Genomic DNA, 17706 nt, shown 5'->3' with positions numbered 1-17706 from the left:
TAAATGACAGGCTGGTATCACGAACAGAACAGCTCGTGCTGCTGAGTACTGGGGGGGGGGGTGTCACAAGAGACGCAGGTAACACAATGACTGCACCTCTGTGCTAACTGAGCACAGACACCTGGTTCCATACTTATAACTAATTTTTTCTGAGCTATACTCTCCCAAAAAATATGCGTTGAAAAATGTGGGGTGGGGGGTTTTCCTTAACCACCCAGATTGCTAGCATGGCTGGGCTGTTATTATGAGTTAACTTTAACCTAAGTAGCGTGACTTCTGTTAAGCGAGTTGTAAGTCAAGAGGACAAGTGTCAGGTTGCAAGACAGGATCAACAGGCCTCAAACAAAGCCAAAATCCCACAGGTGGGTCCCCCCTTGGACTGATCTCTAAGCTTCTTGCTATTTCCAATTCAGAGAGAGAGAGAGAGAGATAAGTGGATTTAAAGAAAACTTACCATTCAGTCCATTAGGGATGCTCCGGTGGTGAAGCGGTGCAGAGAGGTCATCCATCGACCTCCGGATAGCTCCGGCCTTGTTCTCAACAGGCTTGTGATGGTGAAGATGGTGGTGATGGTCTGGGCTCCCTGCACTGCCAGTGCTGGAGGTACTGCTCCCATCGCCAACATCCCTGGTTCCAGAGCCCCCGTTCAGGTTGGTGAGGCTGGCTTGACTGTCTATCGAACTCCGAGAGCCCGCTCCGTTCCTCTCCTCGTCCAACATCAGGACAATCTCCTTCAGCTCCATGTTCTCCCTCATGAGGGAGTCCTGCTTGGCTTCCAGCTCCTTCAGCTTCTGCTGGTACATCCCCACCTCCTTCCACATCACACCGGCCGTGTGCCTCCCGAACCTCTGCCATTCCCTGGACAGCTTTTTCCCCTTCTGCCGGTCGTCGTCCAGGAAGCAGCAGAGCTCCCTCAGTTCGTGGTTGTCGTCCTGGAGCTTTTGGTTCACTTCCTTCAGCCCCCTGATCTCGTGCAAGTGAATCTGGAGCCTCTGGTTCACGTCCTTGATCAAGTTGCCGTGCTCCACCATCAAGTTCATCTTTTCGCTCTCCAGTTTCTTCAGCCTCTTCACCAGCTCTTCCTTGCTGCACCTCAACATGTCCTCTTCCGTCACTTTGCTCAGATCTTCCTTGGACCCTTCCACAGAATTCTTTGCCATGTTTGTATAGAGCCACTTCTACTTTTACTCCTTTAAGAAAACTGCCCTTCACAAAAATTAAATAAAATTGTTTTTAATTTTTTTTAAAAAAAATCCTTCAGGTCAAAATGTTTTTTTAATGCAACATCTTGGAGGGTTTCTTTTTTAAAAACAACAACACAAACACACAAAAAACCCCAGTTCACTATAATTCTTCAGGGAAGAGCACAACAAGGAAGAAGAGCAAATCCACTCATTTCTGTAAATCGCATTCTCCTGCCTACAACTCCCATGCCTTAAAATTCGACGCCAAAAAAATAAAAAAAGCCACACAACCCAAATTAAAAAAGGATCAGCTCCGAAAGCTCTGTAGCTATTTTTTCTCTCCAAGTGAAGCAATCAACTTACCAGAGGTTAATCAAAACCACAGCAAGCCGCGCAGGAGCGGGGGGTGGGGGGCAGTTGCTGGCTCGTAGATCAACCTGCTTTAGGTCTTTGCCCGTTTCACTTGCTCCAACATCGCTGCCACCTCGATCCCCCGCTGCAAAATAAAACAAAAAAATCTTGCGCTAGGGGCACTGAGCGCGCACCCTCGGCGATCCAGCCTCCTGCCCGCAGCAGCTTGGAGAGTTACAACAAAACGAAACAATAATGGTTAAAAATTAAGAAGCAGATCCCTTCGCCTTCGTTTTCTTCGCTTTCAGTTCCGAGGCAGGATGATGTCAGTGCCCTTCTTCTGTGTCTCTCTCTTTTTTTTGGGGGGGGGGTCAAAACTGCATTTAAATTTCAAGGCGAGAAGGTGATGGCGAGATGGGGTGGAGGGGAGAGCATTCCTTTAATAGAACAGGAGAGCCAGGGGGAGAGGGAGAAAGAGAGCTTGAAACGAGGCGCCGCCTCCTCGAGGGGAGGAGAAAAGGAGGTGGGAGGCTCCGGGAGGAGGAAAACCTGGAATGCAGCTGGAGAAGAAGCAAGAAATGGAAAAACGAGTGCGGCGGAGATCGACAGAGAAAGAGAGATCTGCAAGCGCGCAGACGCCCCTCTCCCCTTGCAGCGCCCTGCTCTCAGCAGCCGCCGAGCCCTGCACGGTTTTGCATGCGGGCAGATGACGGAGCCAAGCTCCTCCCGCTGCCTCGCGATGGCCCAATCCAGAGGACCCTGGGCAAAGGCGGCTTCTCCTCCCTGCCCCTAAGCCCGTTCAGGTTGCCTTCCCTTTCCGCCCCGGGGTCAGGTTACCGGGGAGAAGCGGCGCTGCTGGCGCGCCGCAGCCAATGAGGCGGCGGCGAGGGCGCAGTTCGAAAGAGCCAGGTGCGCAAAAGGGAAAGGTAGGCGCGCGGCGCGCCTCGCTTAAAGGGCCCGCGCGCGCGCCCCTCTCTCCCCCCCACCCCACGCAGCAACCGGGAGCATCAGCAGACAAAAGGAGGCTTCCCCCCTCCTGATCCTTCTTCCTCTCTTATTCTTTTCTCCTAAAAGTCACCTCTAATCCGCGCCTTCGAACCCAGAGCAGGGAAAGGATCGCAGGCAACCGTGCGCCACGGACCCAGAAAGGAGCACAACTTGGGAAATCCTCGATTTGTTGTGGCCGCAGCCTCATTTTATTTTTCTCATTTCGTGTTTATCGGCTCGGGAATTTCTTTGGTCTGTGCAAGCGGGGAAGATTGGGGGGGGGGTCCGTTTTGAGGACGGCGGCGAATGGAATGGTTAAGTTTGTTGGGTGGGCATATTTCTGGGTTCAGATCGGATGGGAGAAACAGCCGAGCAGGCAGAAATTGGGAGCAGTGAGGGGCTAAGTAGCCGCGGACGACCGTGGAGGGGGGGTTGTAACGCGAGGGAAAGGGGCGCGCACCCGCATCCCAGAGGATAAAAACACACCCATCCCAGGGGTGTCGGAAATGTGTCTCCTTTCGTCGACTTTCATTCAGCGTCAATCTCCCAAGCCAAGAAGCAAATGCAATAGATTTTTTTATTTTAAAAAACCACCCATAAATGTGTTCTGGAGCTTTTCTCTCTCTCTCTTTTTTTTTTTTAGATTAAAGTAAATTTCCTTACATATTTCCCTTTTTCTTCTAACCAGACCCAAGTAAAGGTTTAAATACGAAAGGAAGGTACTGTGATCCTGCTGGGGTTCCTCCTTTAAAATAAATAGGCTTGGCCTGGCTGACATCCCACCCTATAAATTCTGTGCCTGATCTAACAGGTAAACAAGACAGAGAGGGAGATCAGCCAGCATGAGCTGGAGGTAGTCTACTATCTCCCTGGTAGAGTAGATACTTCCTATAAAGATCAAAGGTTCAATCATAGGTTATAGTAAGCTTGTGACTTGAAAAGTTGAAATCTGGCCAGAGCTCAGTAGGGTATGTTAAGCAAACCACTATTGGCTTATAGGGGTCCTGGGAAAAGTAAGAAACAGCCCTGGTCTGCCTTACAGGGCCATTGTAAGGAGGGTGAATGTATATGAAATGCTTTGAACACTAGAAGTAAGCTCGGTGTGACTCTAGTCAGCAAAACCTTTCTTACAGGAAGTAGGCAGCATTCTGCGTTGTCCCTGAATTGCTTGACCTTGGGCTGTTTTCAGAACATTTGCACAGCATGGTCACAAGATCTGTCGTTTTATAACCTCGGAGCTGGTGCATTGGCTAAGAATGTGAGACGTGAACCAGGAACCCCATAGCTGCAATTCTCCTTCAGTAGCTCATTAAGGCAAGTCACTGTGTCTCAGTCCCTGCTGAGGACATTCGCTCTCACCTGCCTCAAGGGGTGTTGTAAAGGTTGCAAGGCAAAATTTAAATAAAACGAGAAAATGTGGCTTGCACAACACCTAGATCTTGGGGCACTTTATAAATTGTCGCTATATATTAGCTTCCTCCCAATCTAGGTGCTGTGCAAAACATTGTTTTATTATCTTGCCTTCCAAGTATAACGTCTCCAAGGTAGATGTTGTTGCAGTTTTGCGATCTTAGCAACTTGTACGCTGCAATAAATACTATGCTGTCTTATTTGGGTGTTGGTCCCAGTCACATAAGAACCTTGTGTCAGGCTACCATCCCAAAACACAAGGACAGCAGCTGTCACTTGAGTGTAAGGAAGATTATCTTTGTTCAGGCTAACAGCGATAGAGGCTCAGCGGCAAGCACAAGGTCCAGAAGTCAAGGTTCCAAGTTACTTGAGCAAAGCAAGAGGGTCATAACCAAATGGAAGCTATGAAGATGTCAGCTGACTCACCTCTCCCACCAAGCTTTTTAAATACAAGGCGGGGCAAGCTCACATACAATCTTCTCTTGCTCTACAGGCTGCAAGCACACACATGTGCTCAGTCTGGGCAGGCAGGTGCACCTGGTCAGATATGAAGGCAATGGCTGGATCTCGCCAGCAAGGCTGTGCCCTACTCTGGGACAACTTGGTTCTCTTGTCATCTCTGATCAAACAGGTTATACAGGGGGTTCTGAGTCCTACAAAAATAACCGCAAATCCCACGAAGGGAGACAATGGTGGGATGGATGTACACACCACAGGCAACACTGCCTCTACCTTACCCAAAGAAGCCTCCACCCGCCCCGCCCCTTTCCCATAGGATCATAAAATTGTAGAGTTGGAAGGGACCTCGAGGGTCAACTCATCCAACCCCTTGCAATGCAGGAATCTCAACATTCCATTGGAAACCTGGATCTTACTTCTTCTTTGGCAATCACTCGTAGCTGAGTAAGATTGTCTTCCATAAACACTGTTTTAACAATGAGTCCGTAAGTGACTCTGGAGGCCAATTCTGGATCCACACGTCCTTCCACAGTGAGGACATTGGTTTCCGGATTAGAGTTGATCACGGTGTGGATTTGCCAAGCGTGCCTTCCTCTTAGCACGTTTCTCCCTTGCATCCTGAGTTTGAGTGTCTTCAAAGCCCATGACACCTTTGGTAAAGGCTGTTCTCCAATTGGAGCGCTTGCAGGCAAGTGTTTCCCAATTGTTGGTGTTTATACTACGTTTTTAAAAAATTGCCTTGAGACAGTCTTTAACCCTCTTTTGTTGACCACCAGCATTACGCTTTCCATTTTTAAGTTCGGAATAGAGTAGTTGCTTTGGAAGATCAGGCATCCGCACAACATGGCCAGTCCAACAAAGTTGATGTTGAAGAACCATTGCTTCAACACTGGTGATCTTTGCTTCTTCCACTAAACTGGTATTAGTTTGCCTGTCTTCCCAAGTGATGTGTAAAAATTTTCGGAGACACCATTGATGGAATCTTTCGAGGAGTTGGAGATGGCGTTTATAAGTGGTCCATGTTTCACAAGCACACAGTAAGGTTGGTCTTAATGTCACTAGTCAGAGTAAATTGGGGCACATTGCTAAAGCACAGCCTGGACACTATATGGCATGTTGGAGACAACAGAATGATTATGATTGTGATGCATGCTTATGGTAAAATACATACATCCTGTTTCTACCTTTCTAAATCAGGGCTTATCTATTGTAGACAGCAAGCTAACAAAGCCAATTCCTGTCTCTGTCTCGCAGGAAATTGCATTTTTTTAAAAAATAAAAATATTATGTGTGCTAATTTGTGACAGGGAAATAAGAGCTGTTAATAAACAATAGACCAAACACTCACATTTGGCCGGGGGACCTTCATCAAACTGCAAATGAAAGGGATTTTTAATGTGCATGCCACACTAAGCTTTTTATGCCCATGTAATGCAGCATCAAAGCCTATCACATTCACTGCTCTGAAGAGGACAATTTTTCTCCCCTCTGTTAATCAGGGATGAGTTTACTGAGCAACACTTAATATGACAAGAACGGAAGAAAGCTCATAGGGCTAGATTTCCCCTTTAGCATGTTTCTTTGGAATTTATGGGAGTGAATTCAGCCATGATTGGTTTCTCTGTGGCAAGACGCCGTATTCTGCGCATTTCATTTTATACAGAAATGAAGGATTACAATTAAATGAAATATCAAATTAAACATGCATACCAAAAAAGGGCACAATTTTGGGTCATTTCACTCACAATCCCTGGGGGATAGAACTATTGTTACTGCAGGATAGTAACATTTCCTTTTTAAATATTTGTTTTGCTTGTATCAGGATGCTGTCCTCAGGGTCTTATGATATACTCACTTGATGCTGAAGAGTTACTAAGAATTCCAAATGGCATATTTTACTGAAGGCACTGCTGTCATAATTTACATTCAATATAAATGTTTGCCACGTGGTTGAAAACAAATCTTTGTCCTCTACTACCCCTTAATTTTTTTGTTAATTTTTTTAGCACTAGCTGTGCAGATTTGACTGTACCATAAATCCTTATTTAACTCCTAAATATTTCCTTTTTTATTTTATTTTTTACTTTAACCACCCTGGCAGCTAACAATAAATATAGAATCAATTCTTTACCCTACTCGTCTTCATGTGGCCTATCCTATATCCCCAATAACTAGAGAAGGGGTTGGGATGTTATATTTTGATTTTATGCTGTGAACAACCCTGAGATCCTTGGGTATAGAGTGGTATACAAATTAAATAAATAATAATAAAATAATAGTAATTGGAATCAGTTTTTGTACGGTATAAGGTAGATGTAAAAACATAACAAATCCAGGGACTTTCCATATAAGGTGTTTCCAAAAAGCAGGACAGTGTTTGTTTGTTTTCTGTGTTTGTTTCTGTGTTTTGCATAAGGCAAAGGAATTGCATAGTTGTAGCTGGTGGCAATGGCAAAATCCTATTGCACCAGCACTATTATCTTTGAACATTAATGCCATTCTTTATGCGGCACGCACAATAGAACATCAGTGCAACCTAATAGTATCTTAATTTTTATTTCTACTTTTAATTCAGATATGGTTCGTGGGATAGCAAGCTCACATTGGATTAATGAGGCCAAAGCTCATGTCCCAGTTCTGCCATGACCCCAATGGGATTCTTTGTACATAATACTACATCATGGTTTGGTGCTATGTTTAGCGCACAAAGTGGGACTAGCTCAACTGAGATTTAAGCTTGTGCACTCCCTCTTGCTCCTCCCAACCTACCAGAAGGAGGACTCCAGCAGCGTTCAGTTTCATTGTCACAGATTCTACACTCGTCCTTTCATAAGAGCGGATGACCGTGGTTTAAAAGAAACTGATCAGTTTCAAAACAAGCCAGCTTCAAATCATGGCTTGTGAAACTAAGATGTTAAACTGATCATTTATTTTACAGTCATACCTCGGGTTGAAGTAGCTTCGGGTTAAGCACTTTCGGGCTGCACTCCGCGGCAACCCGGAGGTAACGGAGCGCGTTACTTCCAGGTTTCACCGCTTGCGCATGCGCAGACGCTCAAAATGATGTCGCGCATGCACAGAAGCAGCGAATCACGACCTGCAGACACGTGGACGCAGGTTGCGTTCACTTCAGGATGCGAACGGGGCTCCAGAACAGATCCTGTTCGCATCCACAGGTACCACTATATTTTATTTTTTGACCCAGTCTTGTTGGTATGATATAAGTCAGAACTCTGTAAAAGTGCTGAACTTCTCCTCTGGGCTGTGCATGCAGCAGAAGGAGAAAGAATGAGAGAGCATGGAAGCTCAAGTCTCACTCAGGCTCACGCCACATGATGCCAAGCCATGGTTTAGTGTTACATGCAAACCATCCCTCATGACATCCCTCATTAAACTGAAAGCATTTAAAAGATGTAGGGCGTCACCCTTTCCATCTCTGACCTTGTGTCATTCAGTGGCAAAAGCTGAAGGGGGTTTGTGAACATGTTCACTTGATGGCGCTTATGAGCCTCCCTGTGATTGGGAACCCACAATCAGTGTTTTCCATTACAGGAAGGTTTATAAGCCTGTTTAACTAAGCAGGCTTAGAAGCTCCCTTCAGACCTTGCCTGTGGGATGTGATCCATGAGAGGCTGTCAAGCACAACATTCTTTGTAATGCTAGAGAAGACATGCAAGGGAATGTTTGGTCCAGCCAGTCGAAACTTCCTGTTCTTCCTGGCTGGAGCACCCTTCCTTTTGCATGTGATAGAAGGTGGGTGTGACCGAACCTGTCCAGGTAACAAAAGGATGAGTCACGCAGCACTCTCTCTCTCTTTTTCACTTCCTTTGTCGTTTGACCAGCTTTTAGCTAGGACTGCTATTTCCCCATATGGGGTAGATCCACATGTACATATTTGTAACTAAGTCTGCCTTCAGGGATCCAGCTGGGAACTGATGTAAGTAAACTTCTTTTATTGACTTTGAATAAGATTGTGGCGTCCTTATTCTTTTAAGAGGGATTCAAGGGAACTTACCAGGAACGTACAATTCAATCGGAGACAGACTGAATTGTATAATAGTGAGAGGCTCAAACGAGCCTGCAACCAGCTATCTGCTGTGCATATAAAAAGGGGAATGTAAACTCTGCTAAGTAAAGTAATTTGCTAGTGCAAATTAGGAAGGATATTAATAAACAATATATCCTCTCCTGCCACCCTGAACATTCCCACATTGCCACTAAACACAGCAAGATCAAGGATGAAGGGCGCAGCACACACAGCCCCACGCCTCCTACATGTTTTCGCTTTAATAATGTCTAATAATGGAATCTGTGTCCCTTTCATTTCCAATTCCCCACTTGTAAATCAGAGTAATATTGTAACCCACTGTTGTTGTTGTGACAGCAAATGCAACAAAGGCCAAAAAGAAACATTTGCAAATCAAAAGTGCTATACGAGTAATCAGGGCTAGCCTTGGTCATTACTGAAAACATTATTAACTGGTGCAATCAAATAAAATTAATTAAGGTTTCAACTGCATTTGTCCAAGACCCTTTGCAAAGGGGGCACAGAGCACTGAGGACGCTGTTGCAAAGCATGTTTACATCCCTCTTGATTCAGGCTTTGTTGCTTTATTCAAAGAACCGATAGCTCATTATCTCCATTAAATAACCACAAAAGTGTCACCTCACTTACTAAAGCATTTATGGTGCGGCATCAATCACTTTAATAATTTGTGTTCATTGGTTAGTCAAGGCAATCAAAAGGTTTTTCAGCACGACCCCATTAACTCAGTCACATTGAGTTAAATAGGGCTTACTTCCCTGTAAGTGGGGATAGGATGGGAGTCTTACAGTGCGCTCCTATGGATGTCTATGCAGAAATAAATCCTACTGAGTAAAACAGAATTTACTCCCCAATTAGAATCCACTTTCCCTCATAGGATAGAGACCAGATTGCATTTTGTATCCCTGTTGCTGAACCTCCTTTGGAACTCAGTCTGGTTAAACACACCCCTTAAAGCAAGCCGTATCGTCATCAGCAGAACAAATCCCAGCAAATATTTTTTTAGGCTTCAAGAATGATAATGTCAGCATTTAGAGTAACTGCACACACACAATAAGATGAAAGCAACTATGGAAAGCCTTTATAGGCTAAGCACTGGGTTTTTCTCAAAATAAAATAAAATTATGTATTAGCAGGTGTATTTTAAACAATGTTTCACATCAATTAAGATTTAGAATTCCAAGCTGCACCTTAACAGGACCAAATTCTTACCAAAACATTCCCTCTGCAGGACAAAATGAGTATTGCAAACATGCAAACTCTTCCAAGATTAATGCTCTTAAGTTACCGGTATTTATCTGTTCAGTTATTTATTTATTTTATAGAGCAGGAAGATTGGTGGTGTTATATCCAGACCTCTCTTCTCTATTTGATGGAGTGTGTCAGCTTCCAGACTCCACCGCTTTCAGCACACCAAAAACATGCTAAGCCCCACAGTCTCTTGTTCTTATATTTATTTATTTATCTATATTTTATTCATTATACATTTCTCATATTATATGTTGAAGAAAAATCACAGCACATTGGGTTTCATCCAGGCGCTAGATAAATTAGCTTCACGATGTAACGACACCTGTGCATTACGTACCTTCTTAATATTTGCAGTGTTACAATTTTTTTAAAAAAAGTTTATACCCTAAACCTGAAAAGGAAGAAGTGTGTGTGTTTAGTAATATTTTTTATTGAGGTTTTCAGTATTGCAATAAAATATATAAAAAAGAAAACCACATACAAAGTAAGACAAAACAAACAAACTCGTAGCTAAGTAAGATTGTCTTCCATAAACACGGTTTCAACAATGAGTCCCTAAGTAACTGTGGAGGCCAATTCTGGATCTGCACGTCCTTCCACAGTGAGGACATTGGGTTCCGGGCAGGAGTTGATCACAGTGTGGATTTGCCAAGCATGCCTTCCTCCTAGCACGTTTCTCCCTTGCTTCCTGAGTTCAAGTGTCTTCAAAGCCCATGACACCTTTGGTAAAGGCTGAAATTGGAGCGCTTGCAGGCAAGTGTTTCCCAGTTGTCAGTGTTTTTTAGATTTGCCTTGAGTCAGTCGTTAAACCTCTTTTGTTGACCACCAGCATTACGCTTTCCATTTTTAAGTTTGGAATAGAGTAATTGCTTTGGAAAACGATCATCAGACATCCGCGCAACATGACCAGTCCAATGAAGTTGATGTTGAAGAATCATTGCTTCAACACTGGTGATCTTTGCTTCTTCCAGTACACTGGTATTAGTTCGCCTGTCTTCCCAAGTGATGTGTAAAAATTTTTGGAGACACCGTTGATGGAATCTTTTGAGGAATTGGTAATAAGGACAAACTGAAATGGCAAGAACTACAAGAGTCCAGCTGCAGACATACACCTAGATATCATTTAGATATTATCCTCTCTTTACCCACATAGAAATGTGTGAAACAGGAAACCAAGATGGTGCCCTGCTGATTGTTTGGACCATAAGTCCCATGAGCCTCTGCCAGCATGACCCAATGTCAAGCATGGAGAGAGCTGTCGTCTGCTGGGCACCAAGCTGACTACCCCTTAATCTCTAAAATTCAGGTCAATGGAGCAATATCCTGCTATGCCACTGCATACAAACACAGACTGTGATACACCACATTCCTTATCTAACCCAGACTCACTCGCTGGATCATCACCTTGTCGTGGTGAGTGGGCTTGCACGTTCCTATGACTCTTGTGAGCAAAGCCATCAGGAGTCTCGTACTCCCAGCAGTCGCTCAAGGCGGTAAGGTCAAAGGGGAGGAGCTAGACAAAGAATGATCCAAGACGGGCACCCCCAAACTCGGCCCTTCAGATGTTTTGGGACTACAACTCCCATCATCCCTAGCTAACAGGACCAGTGGTCAGGGGTGATGGGAATTATAGTCCCAAAACATCTGGAGGGCTAAGTTTGGGGGTGCCTGATCCAAGAAGTCCTCAATGGCAGAACAGGCAGAAGATAACAAGTGGTATGTTACAACTGCTGTGAAAGCAGATGAAGGCTGCAGCCGATAAGAATCTACCGGTCATTGTGGTACTCATGCTATCGGAATAGAGCCTTACTGCAAAGACTGTGCATTGGTCACCGTGCACTGATCTCCACACATAAAACATATTCACACACAGGTGTCTTCCACAAACCCATCCCAAACCCAAACCCCAAAAGTCCCATGGCGATCAGCAAATTGTAACGGGGGCAGGACCGTAAAATCTGGATGCACCTGGTCATGAAAATGGGCGGTCATCCACATGGTCATCCACATGGGCGGTGGATACAGATTCAGTCACTCTGACTCAAAGAATGAGGCAGTTGAACAGCTTGGCAGCTGTATCCATGACTGAGCAGCCCTATTTAGGATCCACTCTGCTAACCCCGAAAAGGGGGAGGGGCTAGAAAAGGTGCCCTAAACATAGCCTGTCTCCCCTTTCCTCTGACTGGATCACCACGCCCAGTGGAGTCACCACCCAGCGGTCGTAAACCCTCACTGTGATCAACTCCTGCCCAGAAACCTATGTCCCCACTGTGGAAGGACGTGTGGATCCAGAATTGGCCTCCACAGTCACTTACACTATTAAAACCGTGTTCATGGAAGGCAATCTTACTCAGCTATGAGTGATTGCCAAAGAAGAAGAATCTACCCAGAAGAGATTGATACCATTGCTTCAAGCCTGATTAAACCAGTGGTGGAGAGGCTCAGGGTCCATGTGTAGCTCTCCAGGCCTCTCTACCAAGCTCTCAGTCTCTTCTAAGGACACCCTCCCTTTCTATGTGTACCCCTCACTGGCCCTGCCAATGAGTACTTGAACTGTGATAATACGTCTTGCTGCCAGCTAAATCTTATGTGCACATTAATATCAGAACATAGATAAGTAATAATCAGTGCAGATGCAGCTAAGGTTAGATTGTTTATTGGTCCAAAATGTAAACATGAACGGGCATTTACATTTGGAGCAATACAGAACTCCTTATCACATACTGATATTTGCTGCAAATAATTAAACTTTTGTACCTCCTTATGTCTCGTATTCAAGCTCTAGTGATCTGTGAACCATCCAGGGAATAGAAGCTTTGAGAATGCCAGCATATTGTCTGATGAGGAAACCAGACAGAGAGAGTATGACAGGCGTGCATTCAAACCAAAACAGAACCAGCAGGTCTTCTTTTTAGGTGCTGCATCAAGTACTTTCCCGTATGAATGTATAAAATTACTCAGCTCTGCCTAAAATGATATAAGGCTAGTAGGCATAGCAATAAATTATTTTCATCCAATAGTGCTAAATGTCAGGAATGCCTACAGAGCGCTGAAGAGCTCTGAGAAAGAACTGGATACTGTTCCACATAATGTTATGAAAAGAATCTCTATCCCCCCGCCCCCCCAAAATCCCAATTCTTTACAAAACAAGAAGAATACATACTACAAAAACAGGCTATCACCAATGGCAACTCACAGGTGAAGCAATCCTACTAAGCAAATAACTCCAATGTGAAATGGTACTTACAGAAGATTATAGACAAATAGATAGATATAGATAGATAGATAGATGATAGATAGATATAGATGATGATAGATAGATAGATAGATAGATAGATGGTAGATGATAGATAGATAGATAGATAGATAGATAGATAGATAGATAGATATAGATAGATAGATAGATAGATGATAGATAGATAGATAGATAGATAGATAGATAGATGATAGATGATGATAGATAGATAGATAGATAGATAGATAGATAGATAGATAGATAGATGATAGATAGAGATAGATAGATAGATGATAGATAGATGATATAGATCCCCAAGCAGCACTACAATCCCTTCCTTTTTTTCCAGGGTTCATTGAACTGGTCATGTTATGCGGATGCCTGATTATCGTCTTCCAAAGAGACTACTCTGTTCTGAATTTAACAATGGAAAGTGTAATGCTGGTGGTCAACAAAAGAGGTTTAAACACTGACAACTGGGAAACACTGGCCTGCGAGCGCTCCAGTTGGAAAACAGCCTTTACCAAAGGTGTCATGGGCTTTGAAGACACTCAAGCTCAGGAAGAAAGGGAGAAACATGCTTAGAGGAACCCCTCACTGTGATCAACTCCCACCCGGAAACCTATGTCCCCACTATGGAAGGACATGTGGATCCAAAATTGGCCTCCACAGTCACTTACGGACTCACTGTTAAAACAGTGTTCATGGAAGACAATCTTACTCGGCTATGAGTGATCGCCAAAGAAGAAGCCAGCATAAATATTGAGATCCGCAAGACTCTTCTCATGGTCATACTACCAGGATAAGGCTTCATCCCCACCCCTGGTGTAGTTGGGGAGTATAGCTCCAGGACTTGCTCTAGAGGAGGAAGAATGGCGCCATCTTCTGCAGCAGCAGCAGCAGGGAGCCATCTTGCTCTGGGTGATAATGATGCTTTCAAGTTTTCTTATTGTTGTGCTAGTTGAGCATAAAGGAAGTCAAAGGAAAAATACTCCGGCAGAGCCTAGATACTTCTCTCCTTTGTATGGGTTCTTTCTTCACACAAGCAGTTTAAACGGTACCACTTCTTTATAAGAAGTGTGCATTTCTAATTAAAAGCTAAAGGTTGCATATTATGTTAAAGATCAATGCTTTTTACAAGCTGAATTTATTCTGTGGGCATCTATTCTATGATTGCCAGCTGATCCTAAGAAACTGGGTATTATGCTATGTAGTGTTGCTTGAGGAAGAGTTTACGTCCAGGTGGTGTTGAAACAACTTTGCTTTAAATCAATGCAACGCACTCATGGCTAAATTTCTTTAAAGCACCACATATCATGTCTTCTTTAGACGTTGGCTCGCATCTTTTTGCTACTAACACACCAGACATCTGCTGCTGAGGGGAAACTGCACCTCTCAAGGGACCAGTGTAATGATGACATACGAGTCTTTCATTTCGAAGCTCCTGGTTCAAATCCAGGCAAACCTGGCAGTGACTAAATACTCTTATCATCTGACAGCTGTTAACTAGCCAAATGAAATGAGTTAGTGCTTTCAGTCCATGGGGGACAGATGTCGGCACCAGAATAACCTCTACCGACACCATGAGAAATTCAATTAGCAGGCTCATCCAGAGAGTGCACAAACCTGGCAAATGGTGGCATGTATTTTGCCTGACCTCTCTGCTGGAGTGGGGCTGCTCCCTGTTCATGTTTATGAATTGTTTCTATTTCAGGAGATAACTGTCCATAACAGAAAATTAAGGATGGAGTTGTGTTTCCTTTTTTGTGTGCAAAGGCAGAAATACATCTCCAAACAAGCGCCAGTTGGCTATACATTCAGTTTCAAAACAATACAGTAGTACCTCAGGTTACATACACTTCAGGTTACATACGCTTCAGGTTACAGACTCCGCTAACCCAGAAATAGTGCTTCAGGTGAAGAACTTTGCTTCAGGATAAGAACAGAAATCAGGCTCCGGCAGCGCAGCGGCAGCAGGAGGCCCCATTAGCTAAAGTGGTCTTCAGGTTAAGAACAGTTTCAGGTTAAGAACGGACCTCCGGAATGAATTAAGTACCCAAGGTACCACTGTATGGGAATTTGAGAAAAGGGGACTTGTGAATTATTCTATGAAGGCAGCAAAGAATGACAGTGGCTCTGCTTTGAAAAGAAAATGAGAGGCCCCCATGCAGCTGGACTCTGAAAGTACTGCTATTATTGTTGTTGTCCTTGTAATTTTCCCTCCTGGTTGTTGGGGTTTTCGTTTGTTTGTTTGACCTGCAGTTGTCTTATTCCAATTATAGTTGTGAGTGTTTTTTTCATTGCTGATTGCAGTATTGTTAGCCACCTTGGAGGCCTCCAGGCAGAAAGATGGCCTGCATATTAAATGAACAAAATAAACGCTGCTCCCCTGACCGGGCAAGCGAGAAAAGCCAGACTCTTCGAATGCATGCCAGGGCTGGTCAGCGCTGAGGCTTCAGTTCAGTTCAGTTGATTATCAGTTTCAATGCTGGACTCATAAAAAAGCTCTCTGGTCCTTGAGCCCTTGCAATCTATAGTATCTCCATAGGATAAACCTCAACTTCCCAGCCCTGGAGTCCCTGACAATATGACTGGTGGTCAAAACACAGCCATGGCTGAAACAAAAGCCCCACTAGATGGAGCCCAAACAAATCCTCTCCACTCTTTTGAAGTCTTACTTTCTTCTCAGCGAAGGCACAGCTTTCCTATGGTGAAATGTAGGTCAGGGGTATTCTTTTCTGGGCAGGGGACGCCACAGGCAATTAATACTAGGAATATTTGGACAGCTAATGAATATGTTAATTTTGCTTCAGTCTTTAGCCTCCCACTTGTTAATTTATTGGCACAGCCAGCCTTTAAACCTGTCTTCTTTGGCCAGTGGATATCAATGTTTTCCTTTCCCCCTCCCACAACTTCCCGGCATATACCTCTGAATAATTGCTGAAAACAATGTCTCTGAGGGAGCATACAAGATTTGATGGATGGTATTTAAGAGCTGGCTTGCCCTGTGCTGGATGAAAGCAATTCATGATATAAGGGCTGACATCAGATCTCTCACACGCACATAGCTGTGGAAGAGATATCTCCTATTTGTCACAAGAATAATGTCAAAGAGCTCAAAGGCAACTCTTAAATCACCAAGCGCTGGAAAACAAGGAGAGACAGCTAGGGCTTTCCACAGAAAGATCAAAGAGCCATGGAGACACAGTGGTCATTTATAGAGGGCCCCACTTTCATCCACTTTTGTGTGTGACTAACGTTATGATCTTTGTCCCTGAGGAGGAGTTCAAATGTGAAGCAGGATAAGTAGATCAAGTCAACAGGTTAGTCCAAATAGGGCAAGGTAGGTGAAATATAGTCCAAATGCTGGCATCACTGCACAAAGTGAAAGAGGTTTCTGGCTGAATCATTGGTGTAATCAGGTTTCGTAGGCTGGATAAGGCCTTTGATGACATTTTTTCTTGCAGATTGCACCATCTCTGAGTTAGGGAGCAGTTTGTTCCTCCATAGGATGCTGAAGACCTTTTATCTGGGAATAACCTGCTCAAAAGTTCTTCCCTGCAAACCCCATTGATGTGGGTGAATGCATTGCAAGAGCCGAGGGGATCTTGGAAATCAAGTACAACTGCCTGCTCAGTGCAAAATATCCAGTAGCAAATGAACACTCACCATCTTCTTAAATTCACCCAGAAAGCCCAAAGCACACTAGCTGCTTATGCAGTTTGCACAACTTCTGGTGGGGTGCATGTCATGATTCTTCTGGGGTAGTTTGTCCACTTTTGGTCCCCACCCTGCACTCAGCTCCCAGCTGTGGCTGCTAGAAGCTGTCAGTATGTGACAGTGGCTGCACCCCAGAATGGCTTCGACTGGACAGGTGAGGGTAGAGCAACCAATGGATCTTGACGGAGTCCAGCCGTCATTAAATGGCGCACAGCATAGAAAAATGACACAGAAAGCCAGCTATATTTTCATGATGGTAAGAGCAGATCCTCTCTCTGCTCTCCCCCGATTTATTCTCCTTTGTTCTCTCCAGCCGCATGGCCGTTTGCCAATGTCTCACGTTACCTCATCTGGTCAAGGCTTTTATTACACACATCACCATATAGGGTCATCACTGCCCAGAGGAAACACAACTCCATTTAAGGTCAATACATTCCAATACATTGTAAAGCTCGGAGTGCTGGTCAGCCGAGGTCAGGGGGCACCCTGCAATATTACAAGCCTCTGCTATGGCTTTATGACTCCCACAGGATGGGAGTTAGGGACTTCCCCTGCAAGCTCCAGCAGATAGAGCGGAAGAGACCAATAGTGGGTCCACTGGCCAAGAAGAGGGTTTCTGCACACGCTGTATGGAAGTGAGGAGCAGATGGGGCTTGTCAACCTGGGAAGGTGGCCCATCCAGGAGAAGGAAAACTCTGATCCAAACCTCTTGCCTTGTGGGATAGCTTCAGGAGAAGAAAAGGCTAAGGCATGGGTAGGCAAACTAAGGCCAGGGAGCAGGATTCTAAATCTGCTCCAAGGATGGTCCGGGAATCAGTGTGTTTTTACATGAGTAGAATGTGTCCTTTTATTTAAAATGCATCTCTGGGTTATTTGTGGGGCAGAGAAATTCATTCATTACAGTGGTACCTCGGGTTAAGTACTTAATTCGTTCTGGAGGTCTGTTCTTAACCTGAAACTGTTCTTAACCTGAAACTGTTCTTAACCTGAAGCACCACTTTAGCTAATGGGGCCTCCTGCTGCTGCTGTGCCACCAGAGCACGATTTCTGTTCTCATCCTGAAG

At 44.5% G+C, this 17706-nt stretch overlaps 1 protein-coding gene across 5 annotated transcripts in view; it reads right to left on the bottom strand.

Annotated features, from left to right (window-relative positions):
* Positions 1-2291, bottom strand: part of CCDC85C (coiled-coil domain containing 85C) — a 168776-nt gene extending 166485 nt beyond the window's left edge. The window contains exons 1-2 of one of the 5 annotated variants that reach the window (XM_053375488.1): positions 1548-2258; positions 455-1206 (exon numbers count right to left, since the gene is read on the bottom strand). In XM_053375488.1, coding sequence (XP_053231463.1) covers positions 455-1160 — 706 coding nt within the window. In that variant the 5' untranslated portion in view covers positions 1161-1206; positions 1548-2258. Of the gene's footprint in view, positions 1-454 lie in introns of all 5 variants that reach the window. The other 4 variants (XM_053375524.1, XM_053375507.1, XM_053375515.1 and 1 more) reach the window with 4 other exon arrangements.
* Between the last annotated feature and the right edge of the window lie 15415 nt (positions 2292-17706).

This window comes from Podarcis raffonei, chromosome 1, assembly GCF_027172205.1.
Source record: "Podarcis raffonei isolate rPodRaf1 chromosome 1, rPodRaf1.pri, whole genome shotgun sequence".
Taxonomy (NCBI): Eukaryota; Metazoa; Chordata; class Lepidosauria; order Squamata; family Lacertidae; genus Podarcis; species Podarcis raffonei.
The sequence above is the reverse complement of the archived record's forward strand: the minus strand, read 5'-3'. Positions and strand labels throughout refer to the sequence as shown.